The 17713-nt window shown below is 43.8% G+C and overlaps 1 protein-coding gene across 1 annotated transcript; it reads left to right on the top strand.

Annotated features, from left to right (window-relative positions):
• Positions 1–378: 378 nt before the first annotated feature.
• LOC147990643 (uncharacterized) lies at positions 379–12399 on the top strand. The gene is made up of 5 exons (XM_087538331.1): positions 379–748; positions 6745–7329; positions 7492–7584; positions 8019–8447; positions 12383–12399. The coding sequence occupies exons 1-5, from the start codon at positions 379–381 to the stop codon at positions 12397–12399; spliced, it is 1494 nt and encodes a 497-aa protein (XP_087394457.1).
• The last annotated feature ends 5314 nt before the right edge of the window (positions 12400–17713 follow it).

The following is a 17713-nucleotide window of genomic DNA, read 5'->3' on the forward strand; positions in this document are numbered from 1 at the left end:
CTTTCATGTACAAAGTATTTTCATCCGAGTTACGGATTATTTTCTATGATTTTCTATAGTTTTAATTATTTTTAGAATTAACAGAACTAATTTTAATAAGAAAATGACATTATGACGTCAGCATGACATCAATGTGATGTCGGCAGTCAACAATTAGTTGACTTGGTCAAACTTACGCATGGGTCCCGCATGTCATAGGCTGTTAGCTAATTAACCAAGTTAGTTAGTTTAGTTAACAGATTAGTTAATTTAATTAGCTAATTAGGTTAATTAATTAATTAATTTTAATTAATAATTATTATTTTTATCAATTACGTTCTGGGGGTGGGGTCCCCTGTCATAGGCCCCAAGGCCTAACGGGCGCTGGGAGCAGCCCGAATGGGCAGTGCTGGCGAAGCCGCCGCCCACCCGGTAGCGGGGCGAGGTCGGAGCGGGGGCCAAGCAGGCGCGGCCGATGTAGCTGGCCGGCGCGGGCGCGGCCGGCGCCGTGGTCTGGATCGTGGAGGACGCGGACGACGGACGGCGCGGCGCAGCGGCGGAGGCAGGGCCTCACCGGCGTGGCCTGGACGCGCGAGGGGCGCCCGGCACGCGCGGCCGGTCGCGGCGACGGAGCAGCCCCCGTGGGCGGGGCGAGCACGGGAAGTGGTCGGGCGCATCCACGATGCGGCGAGCGTGGTGGAAGCAGCAGACAGCGGCGCCAGAGCAAGTAGCAGTAGGGCAGAGCACAAAAGCAACGGCGTGGGTGCTGGTTTCTGCCGGCGAGCGCGTGTAGGGTGGCCAAGGTCGCGGTCGTACGCGAACAGAGGCGATGGAGCGCGAGGCGCCGTGAGGAAGAGAGGCAGGGCTCACTGGGGGCGCAGGGAACGGGGTAGTGGGGCTCGAGGAGGAGGTCGGAGACGGTGCATCGCAGAGGAGGCAGTCCGGCGAGGAAGGGCTCCGGCAACGGTGGTCCGGCGATGGTGAGGCGGCACCGGCGATCCGGCAAACGGCAGCGAGGGCAGTCTGGTGGCCGCGACGTCGACCGTAGACGAGGTGGGCGGGCGCCGAGCACTGGACGGCTGGTCGGGGAGGAGGTGAGGACAGGGCTCCGTCGGTGCGCCGGCGGGACGGTTCGGCAACGGTGGGCGACGGAATCGGGCCCCGATCCAGATCGGGGGCGAGAGGGAGGAGAGAGTGGGGGGATCGTGTGGGGGGAGTGGGTGCGCTGGGAGGCCGGGTTGGACTAGGTTACGGGGTAGTGGGGGCGTTAGGTGGACCGGGGTGGGCCGGCCTGGTGGGGCGGTCGACTGGGTCGAGGCCCAGTGGGGGATGGGGGAGTTCTCTCTCTCTCTTTTTGGTTCTTTTCTTTATTATTTATTTTCTTTTCTGCTTTATTTCATATTAATGTATTTAGGCATTTTCTAAAAAGGTGTTTTCTGCACTGTAATTACCTAGGCATTTAACTGCACACTCCAAACATTTTTGTTTTGCAGTTTGAAGAAATATTATTTCGACTTGCAATTTAATTTTAACAATGACTTTGATTTTTTTATAAGGGGCAAATTGGCTTAGTCAAACTTGATGACCTGGCACCATTAGTGTGAGGTCACTATAGCTTAAATATCTGGGCGTCACAATTCTCCTCCACTACAAGAAATCTCGTCCCAAGATTTAAGAGGTAGAGAAGGGGGGAAGGTCTAGTTACGAAATGCTAACGGATCTTCTCGGCCTTGGTTGCTCTTCTCGAAGTGGTCGATCCATAGTGCTGATGTCTTCATTCCTATGCATCAATGCATCATGATGAGGTTGTCGTCCTTTCTTCAGGAACTCCACCGTACTTACGATAATGCTAAGGGGTAACTTCAGAAGAACGGGTCTCTACAAGGTTGCGTAGCCGGTAGTTAACACCAGGGAAGGTGTCAGAAAGTAACTCTCGAATTGAAACTTAAGAAAACATCGAGAGCAAATAAGACGATGCAATAAGGAGTTTCAAGCGGATAGGCAATCGTTTATTGCCTGAAACAGAGTGTGAAAGGGGTTCAGAGCAACGGGAATAAGTATTATGTCTGATACCAGAATTGATCACTAGGAGGGTGGCTCACGAATTACATACGAAATGAAGCGGAAGGGATAACTTCGAAACAGGGATGTATAGGAGAGTCAGGTTTCGATCATGTGGAACTGTGGATTGTGGGCCCACCATGTGGTTTACAAGTAGGAAGGTCGGTGACATCTTGTACAATCAGGTAAGCCAGGCATGTCAGAGGATAGTTTGTCGGTTGTGTTAGCAACAACATCGGTACCAATGGTGAGGGACGAAGAGAACCATTTTCCTGCTCGTTGAACGAGGTAGACCAGTAGGCAAAGTTCTCGTCCATCGGTGGTTACCAGAATGTCACAACAAAAGTAACAGGGTCTTTCTGACAGAATTGTACACCGAGGTGTTTGCAAAAGCAGGAGAATATGTGATGAGGACATCAATACCATTGTTACACCCACAGCCCCTACTGTTACATATACTGGACCAATTACTAGAGCTCGCGCACGCCAATTAAATTACCAGGTACTTTCGTTTCTTGGTAATGATTCTAATGTTCATGAGATTATGATGCTGCCTAAATTGGATACATTTGTTTTGCTTTCAAATGAAGGGCCTAGCTTGGAGAAGGATGAACATTGGAGCAAGAACACGCATGAAGTTGATGGCATGCGCAAGGGGATCAAGAACGGAGTTACAAGTGATGATTTCAGGACTTTGAAGCCGCCATAAGGAGTGCATGAAGCCATGGACGAAATATACAAGATGCCACTTCATAATATTCGTCCATAGGCTATTCTAGGTGCTGCGTCACCTTATTAATGGGCCAGGCCCATGTAATTTCGAAATACTTAAGTATAGGCTATTTTTAGAGTCCGTATGTGTGGGGAAACAAGAGTTAGGGTTGGTTTCGGACCCCACCCTCAAGGGCCACGAAATTCCCCTCTCTTCCTCCATATATACAGCCCTTAGGGCGTCGTTTAGACTTTGGGGGGTTTTGTTTAGATTAAAAGTTCGCCATAGCTGCAACTTCGCGTACTTCGTTTGTGTCCAACGACCAGACCAAGACGTCACAGAACCCCACCTTGATCAATAAAGCTTTCATCTTATATTCGCAATATCCAGATTGCAATCTCAGTTTCTTGCTTGTTCTTCGTTTGCTCGCAGGAAACAGGCCCTCGTGGTCAGGTTGATCGTGCTCCGGCGTGGTCAATAACCCCTTGGAAGTTGGTTTAGCGATTGCTAAGGCGCGACGTCTCGCACGTTCGTAGTCGGATCGTCAAGGTCGACTCCCACAGAAAACGATAGCCACCATCTCATCGAAACATCGGGACACCTTTGCCTCTATCAAGTGGTATCAGATTTCCAGGTTGCTCGGTGAGATTTTACAGTTTTTCGTAGATTAGATCGAGTCTGTTCTTCATACCTACAGTCCACGAAAAAGCCACACAAAAAAAAATTAGGGTTAGTTCATCATATCCGAACCAATCTGAGCCTTTGCATAATCTTTTTACGGTTTTTGCTTTGTTGAATTTGCGGTTGCATCGTCGTGTCAAGTTGCTGGTCTTAGAGTCTAGTCTTTTAGAGTTTCGAGTTCTGGTCACAAGTTGTCACGCCGCCGCCGCACCATCATCATCGCCCATCTACCACTTTTGCTTATCCGCCACCGCTCTGAATCCATATCCATATACCACCACCAATCCGTATCCATATACCACCATCAATCTCTATCCATATACCACCACCGCTACCATATACCACCACCGCTGCCATATACCACCACCATATATCCACCACCAATCCGAGTTCTTCTCATATTAGGTTTGTTTTTCAGATCAATCTCAATTCCGATTCGTGTTTCCTTGCCTGCGTAGGTCTCGGAAAAAAAAAAGAGTCTGGAGACCCCCGGGCAGTTTTTAGGCCAAAATTTTCACGGGCAAAAATATTTTTTCCCTATCCTATTTTTAGGCTTTTCTGAGTCTTTTGAGCCACGTGCCATCATAGTGATTTTTTGTCGCACTTTTTCGTCGTCGCTGCCCTGATTTCCGAAAAAAAAAGTGAAAAAAAAAATTTCGTGCCCATCCTATCAGTTTGACGAGGGAAGAGTTTTGAGACACTCGCCATTATAGTAATTTTTCGCAAAAAAAAGAGGAGCGCAAAAAAAAAGAGGAGCGCAAAAAAAAAGCGAAAAAAAAGTTCCAGAGTGTGCTTTTCCCTTATTTACGTGCAGCGCCGTGATTTTGTTAGTGTTCTAGGCTCGCGTCTCTAGCACGGTCTAGCCTAGGACCAGCACAGTACCGTCGTTGAGCGTTTATTCAACTTTGCATCTCTGAATTGATTATTGCTGACCCTTTTTGCTACCATACTATAAGCCTTCCCAGCTCCACATACCTCTACGTCGTGCGTTTGACTCTCCCTGGCAATCGCTCTATCCAAGCTTTTGAGAGTTTTGACTACAACGGTTGCCGATCACCGCCTGCTGCTGGGTAAGAACTGGTAAGAATTTGAGATTTGCTTGACGGATTTGTGACACCCGCCACCACCACCTCTTGTTAGTATTCTGTAGGATCATATTCTTGTGTGTTTTCTATTGTTGCTAACCATGGCAGGATCACAAGCCGACGAGACTGACTGGGAGAACATGACGAATCAGGAGTTGCATGATAAATTTCAGCAAATGATGAATGGACAGGTGCAGGATGTGCTAAACAGATTTGAAGAGGCCATGGAGAAGATAGATGACATGGAGAAGACGTTCGAAACAAAGCTCGATGACAGGTTTAATGAATTGCTCGCGCGTCTTCCACCACCACCACCGGCTGCACCTAACGCACCTCTACAACAACCACAACGACGACTACCTACACATCGTGAAACAGCCCTCCGCCGAGCGAGCCGTATCCCTCTTGCACCTGGCCAAACTGTTGGTGCTGCTGTTGCTACTTCTGTGGCTCCTGCTGCTGATGCGGAGGAGGATGATTTTGCTGGCGATTACGAGGATGAGGTTGATCAAAATCAAAACTACGTGCCACCACCAGCACAGCAACCATCAGGTCGTCCACATGCAAATAATGGCAATGGTAGGGCTCACCCTCAGGTACGAGATCATGACCATCTCCCTAAACTAAAATTGAATATTCCACCATTTGAGGGTAGATATGTTCCTGATATATATCTTACTTGGGAGTTAGAAACTGAACAACGATTTACATGTTTACAATATCCCGAGGAGAGACGTGTTCCTGCTGCTGTTTGTGCATTCACTAGTTTTGCATGTGTTTGGTGGTCTGAGCATTGTAGATTATATCCCATTCCTGCTACTTGGGCTGCTTTGAAAACTGCTATGCGTACTCGTTGGGTTCCACCATATTATCAACGTGAATTACTTCAAAAATTGCAGCGCTTAAGACAGGGGAAAAATTCTGTAGAAGAATATTATCAGGAATTACAAACTGGCATGATTAGATGTGGTATTGTTGAGGAGAATGAAGCTATGCTTGCACGTTTTATGGGTGGATTAAATAGAGAGATTCAGACGATTCTAGAGTATAAGGAGTATACTAATATCACTCGTTTATTCCATCTTGCTTGTAAAGCTGAACGTGAAGTGCAGGATCGACAGGCATTGGCGCGGACTAACTTTTCTGCAGGTCGACCTTCTTCATGGACACCACGTGCATCATCTACTTCCACACGTTCTGCTTCACCGGCGCCTCCGTCGGCTGCCACCTCCAACCGTGATACAATAAAGCAGGCACAATCACCACTATCTGCCAAGAGCACACCTTCTAGGCCTGCAAAGAGCTCTTCTTCATCCATGGCATCAACAGGGCAAACACATGATATTATTTGTCGACGTTGCAAGGGTGGAGGTCATTATGCGAGAGAATGCCCATCTAAGCGTGTGATGATTGTTACTGAGGATGGTGGGTATGAGTCCGCTAGTGACTATGATGAGGAGACTTTGGCTCTTATTACACGTGACGAACACGGTGGAGACGATTCTGATCATGAGACGCAATACATGGCTCCTGAAGATGCTGACAGGTATGAATGTTTAGTTGCTCAACGTGTTTTGAGTGTGCAGGTTACACAAGCTGAGCAAAATCAGAGGCATAATTTGTTCCATACAAAGGGAGTTGTGAAGGAACGTTCTGTTCGCGTGATCATAGATGGAGGGAGTTGCAACAACTTGGCTAGCATCGAGATGGTGGAGAAGCTATCTCTCACCACAAGACCGCATCCACATCCTTACTACATCCAATGGTTCAACAACAGCGGCAAGGTTAAGGTAACACGTACTGTTCGTGTGCATTTTAGTATCTCTACATATGCTGATTATGTTGATTGTGATGTGGTACCGATGCAAGCATGTTCCTTATTACTTGGTAGACCATGGCAATTTGATAAAAATTCTATTCACCATGGTAGAAACAATCAGTATACTCTTGTTCATAAGGATAAAAATATTACTTTGCTTCCTATGACTCCTGATTCCATTTTGAAAGATGATATTAATAGAGCTAATAAAGCAAAACAGGAGAAAACTAAGAGTGAAAATCAGATTGTGGCAAAAGAATTTGAGCAACAAATGCAGCCTAATAATAATAAACAATCTAGTGTTGCTTCTAAAATTAAATTGAAAAGTGCATGTTTACTTGCCACCAAATCTGATATTGATGATCTAGATTTTAGCAAATCTGTTTGCTATGCTTTTGTGTGCAAAGAGGCATTATTTTCATTCGAGGACGTGCCTTCCTCTTTGCCTCCTGCTGTCACTAACATTTTGCAGGAGTTCGCCGACGTCTTTCCACAAGACGTGCCACCGGGATTACCACCTATTCGCGGGATTGAGCATCAAATTGACTTAATTCCCGGTGCATCATTACCCAACCGGGCACCATACCGTACCAATCCAGAGGAGACGAAGGAGATTATGCGTCAAGTACAAGAACTGCTCGACAAAGGTTATATACGCGAATCCCTTAGTCCTTGTGCTGTTCCTATCATTTTAGTGCCGAAAAAGGATGGTACGTCGCGTATGTGCGTTGATTGTAGAGGCATTAATAATATTACTATTCGTTATCGTCATCCTATTCCTAGGCTAGATGATATGCTTGATGAATTGAGTGGCTCTACAATATTCTCCAAAGTTGATTTGCGTAGTGGTTACCATCAAATTCGTATGAAATTGGGAGATGAATGGAAAACAGCATTTAAAACTAAGTTTGGATTATATGAGTGGTTAGTCATGCCTTTTGGTTTAACTAATGCACCTAGTACTTTCATGAGGTTAATGAACGAAGTTTTACGTGCTTTCATTGGACGATTTGTGGTAGTTTACTTTGATGACATATTGATTTATAGCAAATCTTTGGAGGAACATTTGGAACATTTACGTGCTGTTTTTATTGCTCTACGTGATGCACGTTTGTTTGGTAACCTTGGAAAGTGCACCTTTTGCACCGACCGAGTATCTTTTCTTGGCTATGTTGTTACTCCACAGGGAATTGAAGTTGATAAAGCCAAGATTGAAGCTATTGAGAGTTGGCCGCAGCCCAAAACGGTCACACAAGTGAGGAGTTTCCTTGGCCTCGCTGGTTTCTATAGGCGTTTTGTGAGAGATTTCAGCACCATTGCTGCACCTCTCAACGAGCTTACAAAGAAGGATGTACCTTTTGTTTGGGGTACCGCACAGGAAGAAGCCTTCACGGTATTGAAAGATAAGTTGACACATGCTCCTTTACTCCAACTTCCTAATTTCAATAAGACTTTTGAGCTTGAATGTGATGCTAGTGGAATTGGATTAGGAGGTGTGTTATTACAAGATGGAAAACCTGTTGCATACTTTCTGAAAAATTGAGTGGGCCTAGTCTGAACTATTCTACTTATGATAAAGAATTATATGCTCTTGTTCGGACCTTAGAAACATGGCAACATTATTTATGGCCCAAGGAATTTGTTATACATTCTGATCATGAATCTTTGAAACACATTAAAAGTCAAGCAAAACTGAACCGTCGACATGCTAAATGGGTTGAATTCATTGAGACTTTCCCTTATGTGATTAAACACAAGAAGGGTAAAGAAAATGTTATTGCTGATGCCTTGTCTCGTCGTTATACTATGCTTTCACAACTTGACTTTAAAATATTTGGTTTGGAGACCATCAAGGATCAATATGTTAATGATGCTGAATTTACAGATGTATTGCAGAATTGTAAGGAAGGGAGAACTTGGAACAAGTTCGTTCTTAACAATGGATTTGTGTTTCGTGCTAACAAGCTATGCATTCCAGCTAGCTCCGTTCGTCTTTTGTTGTTGCAGGAGGCGCATGGAGGAGGATTAATGGGACACTTTGGCGTCAAGAAGACGGAGGATATACTTGCTACACATTTCTTTTGGCCAAAGATGAGACGGGATGTTGAGCGTTTTGTTGCTCGCTGCACTACATGTCAAAGAGCTAAGTCACGACTCAATCCTCATGGTTTATATATGCCTTTGCCTGTACCTAGTGTTCCTTGGGAGGATATATCTATGGACTTTGTTTTAGGTTTACCTAGAACAAAGAAGGGGAGGGATAGCATATTTGTTGTCGTGGATAGGTTCTCGAAAATGGCACACTTTATACCATGTCATAAAAGCGATGATGCTGTTAATGTTGCTGATTTGTTCTTTCGTGAAATTATTCGCTTACATGGTGTGCCAAATACTATTGTTTCAGATCGTGATACTAAATTTCTTAGCCACTTTTGGAGATGTTTATGGGCTAAGTTGGGGACTAAGCTGCTTTTTAGTACTACTTATCACCCCCAAACTGATGGACAAACTGAAGTAGTCAATAGAACATTGTCTACTATGCTTAGGGCTGTTTTGAAGAATAACAAGAAAATGTGGGAAGAATGCTTGCCTCATATTGAATTTGCTTATAATCGTTCATTGCATTCTACTACTAAGATGTGCCCTTTTGAAATTGTGTATGGTTTCCTACCTCGTGCACCTATTGATTTGTTGCCTCTTCCATCTTCGGAGAAGGTTAATTTTGATGCTAAAGAACGTTCTGAATTGATTTTGAAAATGCATGAGTTAACTAAGGAAAACATTGAGCGTATGAATGCTAAATATAAACTTGCTGGAGATAAGGGTAGAAAACATGTTGTGTTTGCACCTGGAGATCTTGTTTGGTTACATTTGCGTAAAGATAGATTTCCTAATCTGCGCAAATCAAAGCTAATGCCACGTGCTGATGGTCCTTTTAAGGTTTTAGAGAAAATAAATGATAATGCATATAAACTTGAGCTACCTGCAGATTTTGGGGTTAGTCCCACTTTTAATATTGCAGATTTGAAGCCTTATTTGGGTGAGGAAGATGAGCTTCCGTCGAGGACGACTTCATTTCAAGAAGGGGAGGATGATGAGGACATCAATACCATTGTTACACCCACAGCCCCTACTGTTACATATACTGGACCAATTACTAGAGCTCGCGCACGCCAATTAAATTACCAGGTACTTTCGTTTCTTGGTAATGATTCTAATGTTCATGAGATTATGATGCTGCCTAAATTGGATACATTTGTTTTGCTTTCAAATGAAGGGCCTAGCTTGGAGAAGGATGAACATTGGAGCAAGAACACGCATGAAGTTGATGGCATGCGCAAGGGGATCAAGAACGGAGTTACAAGTGATGATTTCAGGACTTTGAAGCCGCCATAAGGAGTGCATGAAGCCATGGACGAAATATACAAGATGCCACTTCATAATATTCGTCCATAGGCTATTCTAGGTGCTGCGTCACCTTATTAATGGGCCAGGCCCATGTAATTTCGAAATACTTAAGTATAGGCTATTTTTAGAGTCCGTATGTGTGGGGAAACAAGAGTTAGGGTTGGTTTCGGACCCCACCCTCAAGGGCCACGAAATTCCCCTCTCTTCCTCCATATATACAGCCCTTAGGGCGTCGTTTAGACTTTGGGGGGTTTTGTTTAGATTAAAAGTTCGCCATAGCTGCAACTTCGCGTACTTCGTTTGTGTCCAACGACCAGACCAAGACGTCACAGAACCCCACCTTGATCAATAAAGCTTTCATCTTATATTCGCAATATCCAGATTGCAATCTCAGTTTCTTGCTTGTTCTTCGTTTGCTCGCAGGAAACAGGCCCTCGTGGTCAGGTTGATCGTGCTCCGGCGTGGTCAATAACCCCTCGGAAGTTGGTTTAGCGATTGCTAAGGCACGACGTCTCGCACGTTCGTAGTCGGATCGTCAAGGTCGACTCCCACAGAAAACGATAGCCACCATCTCATCGAAACATCGGGACACCTTTGCCTCTATCAATATGGCTGCATAGATCATATAGATCACAAGAAAGGTTAAACCAAACAATGGAAAGGAAGATATGGTTATCAGAATTAAACAGAACAATGGAAAGGAAAATGTGTTTAAACATATATTTCAAGGTTATATCCTTCCCAAGGACAAGCAGAGCATAATATCCATGACAGGATATAATGTAGAAAACTCTTTAGGTAGGGGAGAGAATTTTCATGACCTTACCCATACAGCGGTGTTTGGATAATTGAGCAGGAAACATTTAGCATTGGGCTTCAAATGTTCTTGTTGAAATTGGAGTACCATAGACATGCATCGAGATAGCATTGATATGGTCATCAGGTGAAGGTCAGACTTTGGAGACACAAAGGACCCATCAGGAACAGCTTGTAGAATAAGTCTTACAATTTCCTCATGGAAGAATGGCTAACCTTGCTAAAAAGGCAATTATAACAATAGGCCCTCCAGCCAGGTGTGCTAGGCATGACATCACCTTACCAGGTCATATGAGGACCAATGATATAACTCTCGAAAATATGTTCCAACCATCATAACTGACTGAGATTCAGATATGATTGGTGTCAGGATACCTCAGACTCAGGATGTCTCAGAAGAAAAAGGTGCAACACAAATTTGACGAGATGTCATTGTAAGACTCTCGGGAAATGAACTATGGAAGTGAGTCTCGAAACAAGAGTTACTCATTAAACCAAGGAGAGGATGAGGAGGTGACTGATGAACTCAGCGACAATTCATCAAGATTCTCAAAAGATGGATCTCCCCAATTATGTGAACAAGGAGATAACATTTGTCAATTCAAAATGGTATAATGATGTATGCTTGAGGAAAACATACACAATTAAACATTGGTTCAAAGCAACAGGGTTGCTGGAAGTTTTGAATTCACACATCGTAGTTCATTTGTCGGTATTCCGGTTAGGAACAAAACGAGGACCCAGAAGGAATGGTGATGGTGATAAGTATTACTTGTATCAAGAATTCTCAGGAGGTGGTGAAATTCTCACGACATTCTTGACATAAAATGTGGTAATATCCAAGGTAAAGAAGAACAATGCTGGGTAGCAAGGAACTCAAGGTATAACACAAAACATGAACAAGTTTGTGTTGAACGGAAGGCAATAAAGTGGTAGATGATAAAACAAATCATCAAGGGCAAGGATGGTATTTCTCATCATGAATTCAATTGAGATCTTGGAAGGAGTCAATTGTTGATGATGATCACGACAAATTTTGTCGAGAGATTTCATGAGGATGTAATCGATCAGCGATGACATCAAGCCAAAGGAATGATGAACCAAGAGGTTATTGGAACCACAGGTACGACACAAACTCGGAATCAAGCTTGTTGTTCAAGGCGAAATGGAATGACGAGGGAGATTGGCATAAGCTTAGCTCATCATCGAAAGTTGTGCTCCGGGGTTAAGGACCAGGTAGCACAGTTAAAATCGGCACGATAATGATATAGCCGAGCAGGCTAGGATTTACGTGATCGAGTTCAAATTCGTAAGTAATGAAGGTTACCAAGAGTTGTTTAACTGCGGTGTGAACTCGATTCAGTTATCGATGTCTTTGAGTGTTTATTAACTCAGAGCCCATGAAAAAAAATGGAATCAGTCAGAATGTAATAGTTGATGAAGAACGCATAAGAAGTTATGCAGTTTCGTGATAATCTCGAGATACCAGAGGGGGTAATACTCGATGACAGATCAAAGTAGAGGTTGGACTGGGGTATTGCTCTACAGAAGACAAGTGCTTAAACTTGCACGAGAAATGGTATTTAAAGGAGAACATGGTCGGAACCACGATTGCAAAAGGCCAGATCCCAGATATAAGATGAACTTATACCAAAGGAATAATTAATTAAAGAGAAGCTTTAATGATAAGATCTACATCGTGTCCATGGGCATGAACACAAAGTTCAAGGTCGACTCCCACTTCTCCAATGCACAACCTTTCATTCACTTCTCGCGTTCGATGAAGTTGTCGTGTTGAAATTTTATCTGGCAAAATATCAGAAGAGTACGGCTCGTGAAACTTTCAAGTTCACACATATTAAGGAAGGCATAGGTTCAACCCGTCATGGTATCATGGAAACATATACCCCAAGCTTCAATAGTTGATGAGGACATCAATACCATTGTTACACCCACAGCCCCTACTGTTACATATACTGGACCAATTACTAGAGCTCGCGCACGCCAATTAAATTACCAGGTACTTTCGTTTCTTGGTAATGATTCTAATGTTCATGAGATTATGATGCTGCCTAAATTGGATACATTTGTTTTGCTTTCAAATGAAGGGTCTAGCTTGGAGAAGGATGAACATTGGAGCAAGAACACGCATGAAGTTGATGGCATGCGCAAGGGGATCAAGAACGGAGTTACAAGTGATGATTTCAGGACTTTGAAGCTGCCATAAGGAGTGCATGAAGCCATGGACGAAATATACAAGATGCCACTTCATAATATTCGTCCATAGGCTATTCTAGGTGCTGCGTCACCTTATTAATGGGCCAGGCCCATGTAATTTCGAAATACTTAAGTATAGGCTATTTTTAGAGTCCGTATGTGTGGGGAAACAAGAGTTAGGGTTGGTTTCGGACCCCACCCTCAAGGGCCACGAAATTCCCCTCTCTTCCTCCATATATACAGCCCTTAGGGCGTCGTTTAGACTTTGGGTTTTGTTTAGATTAAAAGTTCGCCATAGCTGCAACTTCACGTACTTCGTTTGTGTCCAACGACCAGACCAAGACGTCACAGAACCCCACCTTGATCAATAAAGCTTTCATCTTATATTCGCAATATCCAGATTGCAATCTCAGTTTCTTGCTTGTTCTTCGTTTGCTCGCAGGAAACAGGCCCTCGTGGTCAGGTTGATCGTGCTCCGGCGTGGTCAATAACCCCTCGGAAGTTGGTTTAGCGATTGCTAAGGCGCGACGTCTCGCACGTTCGTAGTCGGATCGTCAAGGTCGACTCCCACAGAAAACGATAGACACCATCTCATCGAAACATCGGGACACCTTTGCCCCTATCAAGTGGTATCAGATTTCCAGGTTGCTCGGTGAGATTTTACAGTTTTTCATAGATTAGATCGAGTCTGTTCTTCATACCTACAGTCCACGAAAATGCCACACAAAAAAAAATTAGGGTTAGTTCATCATATCCGAACCAATCTGAGCCTTTGCATAATCTTTTTAGGGTTTTTGCTTTGTTGAATTTGCGGTTGCATCGTCGTGTCAAGTTGCTGGTCTTAGAGTCTAGTCTTTTAGAGTTTCGAGTTCTGGTCACAAGTTTTCACGCCACCGCCGCACCATCATCATCGCCCATCTACCACTTTTGCTTATCCGCCACCGCTCTGAATCCACCATATATCCACCACCAATCCGAGTTCTTCTCATATTAGGTTTGTTCTTGAGATCAATCTCAATTCCGATTCGTGTTTCCTTGCCTGCGTAGGTCTCGGAAAAAAAAAAGAGTCTGGAGACCCCCGGGCAGTTTCTAGGCCAAAATTTTCACAGGCAAGAATATTTTTTCCCTATCCTATTTTTAGGCTTTTCTGAGTCTTTTGAGCCACGTACCATCATAGTGATTTTTTTGTCGCACTTTTTCGTCGTCGCTGCCCTGATTTCCGAAAAAAAAAGTGAAAAAAAAAATTTCGTGCCCATCCTATTAGTTTGACGAGGGAAGAGTTTTGAGACACTCGCCATTATAGTAATTTTTCGCAAAAAAAAAAAAGAGGAGCGCAAAAAAAAGAGGAGCGCAAAAAAAAAAGAGGAGCGCAAAAAAAAAAGCAAAAAAAAAAAGTTCCAGAGTGTGCTTTTCCCTGATTTACGTGCAGCGCCGTGATTTTGTTAGTGTTCTAGGCTCGCGTCTCTAGCACGGTCTAGCCTAGGACCAGCACAGTACCGTCGTTTCGCGTTTATTCAACTTTGCATCTCTGAATTGATTATTGCTGACCCTTTTTGCTACCATACTATAAGCCTTCCCAGCTCCACATACCTCTACGTCGTGCGTTTGACTCTCCCTGGCAATCGCTCTATCCAAGCTTTTGAGAGTTTTGACTACAACGGTTGCCGATCACCGCCTGCTGCTGGGTAAGAACTGGTAAGAATTTGAGATTTGCTTGACGGATTTGTGACACCCGCCACCACCACCTCTTGTTAGTATTCTGTAGGATCATATTTTTGTGTGTTTTCTATTGTTGCTAACCATGGCAGGATCACAAGCCGACGAGACTGACTGGGAGAACATGACGAATCAGGAGTTGCATGATAAATTTCAGCAAATGATGAATGGACAGGTGCAGGATGTGCTAAACAGATTTGAAGAGGCCATGGAGAAGATAGATGACATGGAGAAGACGTTCGAAACAAAGCTCGATAACAGGTTTAATGAATTGCTCGCGCGTCTTCCACCACCACCACCGGCTGCACCTAACGCACCTCTACAACAACAACAACGACGACTACCTACACATCGTGAAACAGCCCTCCGCCGAGCGAGCCGTCTCCCTCTTGCACCTGGCCAAACTGTTGGTGCTGCTGTTGCTACTTCTGTGGCTCCTGCTGCTGATGCGGAGGAGGATGATTTTGCTAGCGATTACGAGGATGAGGTTGATCAAAATCAGAACTACGTGCCACCACCAGCACAGCAACCATCAGGTCGTCCACATGCAAATAATGGCAATGGTAGGGCTCACCCTCAGGTACGAGATCATGACCATCTCCCTAAACTAAAATTGAATATTCCACCATTTGAGGGTAGATATGTTCCTGATATATACCTTACTTGGGAGTTAGAAGCTGAACAACGATTTACATGTTTACAATATCCCGAGGAGAGACGTGTTCCTGCTGCTGTTTGTGCATTCACTAGTTTTGCATGTGTTTGGTGGTCTGAGCATTGTAGATTATATCCCATTCCTGCTACGTGGGCTGCTTTGAAAACTGCTATGCGTACTCGTTGGGTTCCACCATATTATCAACGTGAATTACTTCAAAAATTGCAGCGCTTAAGACAGGGAAAAAATTCTGTAGAAGAATATTATCAGGAATTACAAACTGGCATGATTAGATGTGGTATTGTTGAGGAGAATGAAGCTATGCTTGCACGTTTTATGGGTGGATTAAATAGAGAGATTCAGACGATTCTAGAGTATAAGGAGTATACTAATATCACTCGTTTATTCCATCTTGCTTGTAAAGCTGAACGTGAAGTGCAGGATCGACAGGCATTGGCGCGGACTAACTTTTCTGCAGGTCGACCTTCTTCATGGACACCACGTGCATCATCTACTTCCACACGTTCTGCTTCACCGGCGCCTCCGTCGGCTGCCACCTCCAACCGTGATACAATAAAGCAGGCACAATCACCACTATCTGCCAAGAGCACACCTTTTGGGCCTGCAAAGAGCTCTTCTTCATCCATGGCATCAACAGGGCAAACACATGATATTATTTGTCGACGTTGCAAGGGTGGAGGTCATTATGCGAGAGAATGCCCATCTAAGCGTGTGATGATTGTTACTGAGGATGGTGGGTATGAGTCCGCTAGTGACTATGATGAGGAGACTTTGGCTCTTATTACACGTGACGAACACGGTGGAGACGATTCTGATCATGAGACGCAATACATGGCTCCTGAAGATGCTGACAGGTATGAATGTTTAGTTGCTCAACGTGTTTTGAGTGTGCAGGTTACACAAGCTGAGCAAAATCAGAGGCATAATTTGTTCCATACAAAGGGAGTTGTGAAGGAACGTTCTGTTCGCGTGATCATAGATGGAGGAAGTTGCAACAACTTGGCTAGCATCGAGATGGTGGAGAAGCTATCTCTCACCACAAGACCACATCCACATCCTTACTACATCCAATGGTTCAACAACAGCGGCAAGGTTAAGGTAACACGTACTGTTCGTGTGCATTTTAGTATCTCTACATATGCTGATTATGTTGATTGTGATGTGGTACCGATGCAAGCATGTTCCTTATTACTTGGTAGACCATGGCAATTTGATAAAAATTCTATTCACCATGGTAGAAACAATCAGTATACTCTTGTTCATAAGGATAAAAATATTACTTTGCTTCCTATGACTCCTGATTCCATTTTGAAAGATGATATTAATAGAGCTAATAAAGCAAAACAGGAGAAAACTAAGAGTGAAAATCAGATTGTGGCAAAAGAATTTGAGCAACAAATGCAGCCTAATAATAATAAACAATCTAGTGTTGCTTCTGAAATTAAATTGAAAAGTGCATGTTTACTTGCCACCAAATCTGATATTGATGATCTAGATTTTAGCAAATCTGTTTGCTATGCTTTTGTGTGCAAAGAGGCATTATTTTCATTCGAGGACATGCCTTCCTCTTTGCCTCCTGCTGTCACTAACATTTTGCAGGAGTTCGCCGACGTCTTTCCACAAGACGTGCCACCGGGATTACCACCTATTCGCGGGATTGAGCATCAAATTGACTTAATTCCCGGTGCATCATTACCCAACCGGGCACCATACCGTACCAATCCAGAGGAGACGAAGGAGATTATGCGTCAAGTACAAGAACTGCTCGACAAAGGTTATATACGTGAATCCCTTAGTCCTTGTGCTGTTCCTATCATTTTAGTGCCGAAAAAGGATGGTACGTCGCGTATGTGCGTTGATTGTAGAGGCATTAATAATATTACTATTCGTTATCGTCATCCTATTCCTAGGCTAGATGATATGCTTGATGAATTGAGTGGCTCTACAATATTCTCCAAAGTTGATTTGCGTAGTGGTTACCATCAAATTCGTATGAAATTGGGAGATGAATGGAAAACAGCATTTAAAACTAAGTTTGGATTATATGAGTGGTTAGTCATGCCTTTTGGGTTAACTAATGCACCTAGTACTTTCATGAGGTTAATGAACGAAGTTTTACGTGCTTTCATTGGACGATTTGTGGTAGTTTACTTTGATGACATATTGATTTATAGCAAATCTTTGGAGGAACATTTGGAACATTTACGTGCTGTTTTTATTGCTCTACGTGATGCACGTTTGTTTGGTAACCTTGGAAAGTGCACCTTTTGCACCGACCGAGTATCTTTTCTTGGCTATGTTGTTACTCCACAGGGAATTGAAGTTGATAAAGCCAAGATTGAAGCTATTGAGAGTTGGCCGCAGCCCAAAACGGTCACACAAGTGAGGAGTTTCCTTGGCCTCGCTGGTTTCTATAGGCGTTTTGTGAGAGATTTCAGCACCATTGCTGCACCTCTCAACGAGCTTACAAAGAAAGATGTACCTTTTGTTTGGGGTACCGCACAGGAAGAAGCCTTCACGGTATTGAAAGGTAAGTTGACACA

The sequence above is a fragment of the Triticum urartu genome, chromosome 1A (assembly GCF_056163025.1).
Source record: "Triticum urartu cultivar PI428250 chromosome 1A, HENAU_Tu73, whole genome shotgun sequence".
NCBI lineage: Eukaryota > Viridiplantae > Streptophyta > Magnoliopsida > Poales > Poaceae > Triticum > Triticum urartu.

Bases quoted from the DNA above. Each gene is read 5' to 3' on its own strand.
- LOC147990643 (XM_087538331.1), top strand. From the start codon at position 379: ATGGGCAGTGCTGGCGAAGCCGCCGCCCACCCGGTAGCGGGGCGAGGT. The intron at 749-6,744 runs GTTTCTGCCGGC...TTGTGTGCAAAG, and splicing joins AAGCAACGGCGTGGGTGCTG to AGGCATTATTTTCATTCGAG. The intron at 7,330-7,491 runs GTGCTTTCATTG...GCACCGACCGAG, and splicing joins GTTAATGAACGAAGTTTTAC to TATCTTTTCTTGGCTATGTT.